The 6,479-nt window shown below is 38.8% G+C and overlaps 1 protein-coding gene across 1 annotated transcript in view; it reads left to right on the forward strand.

The window, feature by feature from the left end:
* The first annotated feature begins 2,939 nt into the window (after window positions 1-2,939).
* LOC138014321 (ATP-dependent DNA helicase Q1-like) overlaps window positions 2,940-6,479 on the forward strand; it is a 16,637-nt gene continuing 13,097 nt past the window's right edge. Inside the window, exons 1-4 of the mRNA XM_068861376.1 lie at window positions 2,940-3,638; window positions 4,828-5,069; window positions 5,817-5,898; window positions 5,996-6,144. Coding sequence (XP_068717477.1) covers window positions 3,026-3,638; window positions 4,828-5,069; window positions 5,817-5,898; window positions 5,996-6,144 — 1,086 coding nt within the window. The 5' untranslated portion in view covers window positions 2,940-3,025. The remainder of the gene's footprint in view (window positions 3,639-4,827; window positions 5,070-5,816; window positions 5,899-5,995; window positions 6,145-6,479) is intronic.

Below are 6,479 nucleotides of genomic sequence, written 5' to 3' on the forward strand. Positions count from 1 at the left end.
CGGGAGGACACTCGGACGGTATGAACTGATAGTTTGTTATGCGCCGATCAAATCGAAACTTCAACATCCTCCCCGCCGGGGAAAACCACGGGCATTTGACTATCTTCTGTGCCCGGGGAGTGGCGAATTTGACCTTTGCCTGCGTGGGGTGGGGAAAATTGAGCCGGAAGTCGCTAACAGCTATAAAACACGTGTTTGGACGAGATGGAAGAGTTTCAAAAGGAAGAGATGTAGCATTTGTGAGCGATGGGCTTACAAAAAAGGTCTTCAAAAGGTCTTTATTAAAGAGGGCAGGAGCCGACGACGATTGTTCTTTAATAGGGTATAACAGACAAATCCTTCAAATCCGAGGACAGGGTAGGGCATTTGAACACCATTTTGGCCCGAGGGGGCGGGAAATTGAATGATCCAATCTTCAAAAGTTCAAATGCCCGGGCGGGAAGGGGGGAACGATGTTAAGTTTCCAGTTGATCGGCGCATTATATTGATTTCAACACGAATGTAGGAAAATTTGTAACTAAGTTACCTGGCCTAAGAATGGAAGCGAGGCTGCCGGTGACCCTGTTTTGATACAAAGCTTCATGCTTTCCTCATGTTAGAGTGGTTTTCAATTGAGTGTCGAAAGTAATTAGTGAATTACTTTGGTTTATGATTACTTCACTCAGTGACTGGTTCAAAGTTCTCGCGCCATTTTTTCAACCAATCACAAATGAAACCCAAACCAATCGTGGCTCACGCGTTCACATTTTCCCGCACTTTGTGTCGGCTACGTGTAATTACTTCGAGTTTTGATTGGTTTACTGGATTGTCTCCTACCTTTTTGATTGGCCAAAGTAATTACTTTGGTTTTGGTTTTACGACACTCAATTGAAAACTGCTCTAATTAAGACTAATTAAGACACAATTTACATGATAAAAGCAGCCGGGGCTGTATCAATACAAAGTCACCGGCAGCCTCGCATCCATTCATAGGCTAGGTCGCTGAGGGAATAACTGAAGAATGGCCTATTAAGGCAGTAATTCAGTTATGTCTTTAATAGAAGAAAGAATACACTATTTTGTGAACCTGAATAGCCCACTTTAAATATATTAAACTTCAGTCCTAAACAAATGGCATCATCTCGAGGCTCTGGGGAATAAACTCATACAAATCCTTCTATCTATTCCCTACAGCCTCGAGTTAAAATGATAAATAAATATATATATATACAAAAACACTGCACGCAATATCTATGTAAAATTTTGCTCTGGGATATAGTCCATATACACACTTACGAAAATGTTGACCTCAGATGTAGACCATCATGGAAACATTTGTGTCAATGCTCAACGGCATATAACAGAGGATGGTCGAAGATGAAAGGCGATTACACAAAACACATCCACTTTGCAGGTGTAGGAGAAACATCGTGGAAACGGTGAGCATGCGCTGTTTGACATTTTGCTAGTTAACCGCTGATAAGATAAAGCTTTTTGCACATTATTGCGTATATTGTGTATTTTACTGATTGACATCAGTGTATGTTGCAAAAATTGAATATATTGCGCATATGGCGTTGCGTATATTGCGTTGCGTTGCGTATGCAAAAAGCCGTGATGCATCATGTGACTCGAAAGGCTCACGCCACGCGGAACAAACTGGTGCCGAAGTCGCGAGGGGATAGCCTTTGAACCAGGTATATAATGCTACCTATTTAATTAAGGAGGCTCCAAAGGGTTTTCAGCTGAGCGCTTGCGCGTGGCAATTCTAAAAGCTGCTCGCGTCTCCTGATTCAAAGTGGGTCACCGGAAATAAACAAATACCGCTAATTTCGCTTAGCTTTCCTCCAATTCCTATACATATGGAATTTAAATAGACAGCTCCTATCCACGAAAACTATCCACGAAGATTGTACACACACAGTTTAATGGTCACTTAAATCAGTTTGTGTTGGCCTGTAGCTTTACTCGCGCGTGCACTCGAATGAACGGGTGACGCATTTTTCCTTATTTTGCAACTTTACTCGCTTATATCTCTGCTTCCGGACGGTGAATTTTTTTCATTTTTTGCATGTTAGCTTAGATTAATTTAAAACGTTTGTATTTCAAATTTTAAAAAAAATCTGTAGGTGAAGAAACAAATTACCAACACATTTCAAATAAACTTATTCTTCTAAAAAACTGACTTACAGATTTTGTTGAATTTTGAACATTTTAGAGATTATTTCTAACATTATTTGGTAACGCTGAATGGGAAGATTTCACCGTCCGGTTTTTTTCAAAAAAGACAATATATCTTGATTTTAAAGCTCAAAGAAATGCCTTATATCATACCCTGGCCAAATTTTGTTTTGATATGATTACCTTAACTGTATCTAAATTATTTGTTTGAAAAAAAGGAGAAACTTTTTCGAGTCTCCTTAAGTCAATGAAGGAACGGTGTTGTCTCTGACATAAAAAGGGGGATGGACTATTTGGTTGCCGAAAATGTTAAAAAAAAACATTAAGGACGGTGCCTACTATTGTTATTGCACATACGTTCTGCGCATCTCGAAATACTCCGAGTTCCTATGGGTGGTGCTTTTTAACATATTTTTGCGGGGTTCAAAACTATGCGGAGAAAGCAGAACTTGCCAAGTGCTCTTGGTATCCAAAAAGAAAACTGGGGGTAACCACGCATTTTTCAGAGATAATAAAGCTTCAATTTGGAAAAGAACGACATACATTGCTTTGTACTTTAAAGCTTTTTACAAATATTGTTGATTAATTATCTTCGAAAAATGCGTGGTTACCCCCAATTTTCTTTTTGGATTTCAATAACACTCGTTAAGATCTGCTTTTCCCGCATATTCAGTTAACCTCTCAGACACCATCTAAGAAGAATGTCACAGTAAGAGAGGACCCTGGGAATGAGAAAAGAAGCTGTGGAGCCGTCGTTGTTCCAGCGGGTCACTCCAAAATTAGACATGGTGGACGATAGTGTTTATCAGCAGCTACAGTAGTGTGGTATCTTTGTAATTTACAAGAAGAATAAGATCCCTTGGCCATGGAGCTAGCAAAGGAACTGGACGAAATTGACCAAGAGCTCAAAGATATCGAGACAAATCTTGAAACGCTGCTGAAAAGACAGATATTTCTTCAATCGCGTAAACAGCTGATTCAAGCTCAAATATGCAGTGGGGTTGCTGAATCGTCGCCTTCTTCATCAAAGAAAGACGAAAACGACCAGGACTGGTCGGCAAAGACGTTCCCATGGACGGAAGAGATTGAAAAGGCAAGGGACAACATCTTCAAACTAAAAAAGTTTCGTCCCTTGCAGTTTGAATGCATAAACGCGACAATGGCGGGAAACGATTGTATTTTGATTATGCCAACTGGTGGTGGAAAAAGCTTGTGCTTTCAGCTACCTGCCGTGATTTCAAAAGGAATAACGCTTGTTATTTCACCGCTAATCTCACTTATGGAGGATCAGCTCATGGCTCTGAAGGAACTGAACATCGAAAGTTCTCTACTAAACTCGAATTGTTCCAAGGAAGAAGTGAATACTGTGCAGAGCGCTATGGTTGACAAAAAGTCGAAGCTCAAACTTCTATATGTCACGCCTGAGAAAATTGCCAAAAGCAAACGGTTCATGGCTAAGTTAGAGAAAACTTTTGAAGGTATTGGCTAGATTGCAGAATACCCAGCCCACAAAATATCTAACTTGAAAAACTGCTCCTGCAGTGCCACAGTCATGTTTTAATATGCTGCACCCGCAGTCCTACAACCCCATAGTGGTCAGTCGTTGAAATGATAATCAGTCGTTTTGCAATGCTGTGTGAAGAAGAAAGCACTTGTTTAACTGATTAAGCCTAAGCGCTCATTTCAGTGATTAGGTCTAAGCACTCGTAAGATTTTAGCATTCATTTTGCAGTTTCAGTCAACTACACTTTTCAAGAGATCGTCTTGCCCTTGACTCACTCAGACTTAATTATTCGTCGACTACGGCACTGCGGTACTGCGGTAGCAGTCTTTAAACTAACTCAGACTTCATTTTTCATCGACTACAGCACTGCGGTAGCAGGCGTTCACCTAACTTAATTGCATAATTTTCTTTGGTCCCGGCGGGACCGCAGGAGCAAGAGATTTGTGCCATTCAAAGTGGGCCGGGTATTCTGCAATCACTCTAAGGTATTACACTGTCTCTTTGTAGCTACTAAAAGCATGTGGTCTATCTTCTAGAAGTAGGGTCGAGTGAGAAGGTGGGGCCTGGGCAGGTGTAGAACACAGGTTGAGCAAGACTAGAAATCTCTGCTCCATTGGTGAACAACTAAGCCAAACATTTCCCATATAAGACCAATTCGTGATCAAGTGACTGAGTCTTTGTCATCACTCTTCCCTCAATCCAACTCCCCATAGACTGCAGGTCAGTTTTGAGTAATGGCGAGTGATGGTTTAAAATGCAAAATATGTACTCAAAGTAAAAACATTTTGGATCAAAATTCAAGCTCAAAATTTTGCTTGTTGTGTGTTACCAGAAACCCATAAAGGTTGAAACGTGCAACGCACATTCACAGCTTCCGAATATTCAGTGCGAACTGATTGGTTGAATGTTTCAGTGCTAAGTACCATATTTGGAAACCCCTCGCTCTTGTTGTTCCAAATATGGTACTTAGCAAATTGAATATTCAGAAGCTTGTTTCCAAGAACACAAGGGGCCGTTACACGTTTCAACCCTTATGGGTTTCTGGTGTTACCTAAACAAACTTTCATACTTTAAAGAAAAATGAAAAGCCGATTTATTGCTGTGGTGGCAGTCTAAAAGTGATGATAAAAATCTTTAATTTTATCTGTGTCTGTCTTTGACAGGTGGGCGATTGGTTCGAATTGTCATCGATGAAGTCCATTGCACAAGTCAGTGGGGGCATGATTTCCGGCCTGATTACAAATTCCTGGGAATTCTGAAACGGCAGTTTCCAGGCGTTCCAATCCTGGGTCTCACAGCTACGGCAACAACAAAAGTCATTGATGATGTGAAGAAGATACTTGGTCTCCAAGAGGATTGTGTATTGTTCAGGGCTTCTTTTAATCGACCAAACTTGTATTATGAGGTCTGAAGAAACTGTTAAATAAGCTAAATCCTAATCTGTCGAACTTGCAACAACATCTTGAGAACACCAATTTCAGTTTGTTGATCGAAGTTGCGATATAGCTGCAGAGTATTTAAAATTTTCCCATGTTGATTGATTTGCCTCTGTCAAAGAACTATTTTGTTGCTGATACTTTTGGCCAAATCATAGTAATTACATGGGAAAAAAATGTGGAGCATGTAACACTTTGATCATGGCTTGTCAATCAATTCCTTTGTCTCAATTGACTGACACATGTTTTGGAAATTTTTTCACCCACTATCAAAATTTTAAATTCATGGCTGCTTTACAAGTCATGGGCTCACAATGTTTTGCTTTATTATTATTATTATTATTATTATTATTATTATTATTATTTTTTTTTTTTTTTTCTTTTTTTTTTTTTTTCTTTTTTTTTGTGCTTTATGTAGATGCAAGCGAGATTTGTGAATCTTGCTTTCTTCTTGAGAATTTTTCCTCCAGAGGCTACATTTATATTAAATTAATAATTATCAATTTAATATAGGTATATATAACTCCAACTACTGCAGTATAGACTGAATTACAGTTGTCGGTCAAGATAGATAAACCTAGTTATACAACATTATAGTAAAAATTCACAAAACGTTTAGTTCTGACTTGAGGTTTCAGTGTAGTCTTAATACTTAAGACTAAGATTAATAATAATTATTATTATTAATCATACACATATCTTCTGCTTTTCCCAAGTTACGATGCAAACCTTCAAACCATGAAGAATGCATGGATGAAATAAAGTTCCTTTTGGTTCACAAATTTCCTGGACAATCTGGTAAGTATTGTACCAGTTTTAGCTTGATTAAAATTTTCTTAAATGGTTGTCAGTTCATAGCTAAATTCAGGCAGGTATTTGTCCCTACCCTTCGCAGGTATTGTGTATTGTTTTTCACGGAAGGACTCGGTAACTATCACTTCTAGTCTAAAGTCCCGAGGGATTAAGGCTGCATGTTACCATGGTGATCTTGATGGACCCTCACGCAGTCACGTGCACACTGCCTGGATGAGAAATGAAATACAGGTAACTTGTTGTCCCAGTTTCAAGTACTAATATTCTTGATTCATTTGATTGGCCGTTTTGGTTTCTATAACCTCATTTTCAGTCTTTTTATCAGTTCAACTAATGGTATAATGATAATTATTAAAAACTGGATGATTGGATAATGAAATTCGAGAGTTTTGATTGGCTAGGCCATCATGGGTTATGAGCCATTATACCATGATCTACAAACACGGCAAGCATATGCGTGATTTTTTGGGCCTTTTTATTTTTATTGTAGTCCAGTTTTCTATATTTTGGGGACGTTTTTAATAAAACAATTATTCCACTCAAGCTTGTTGGATATGACATGATTA

Source organism: Montipora capricornis, chromosome 8 (assembly GCF_036669925.1).
Source record: "Montipora capricornis isolate CH-2021 chromosome 8, ASM3666992v2, whole genome shotgun sequence".
In the NCBI taxonomy this organism is placed as follows: Eukaryota; Metazoa; Cnidaria; class Anthozoa; order Scleractinia; family Acroporidae; genus Montipora; species Montipora capricornis.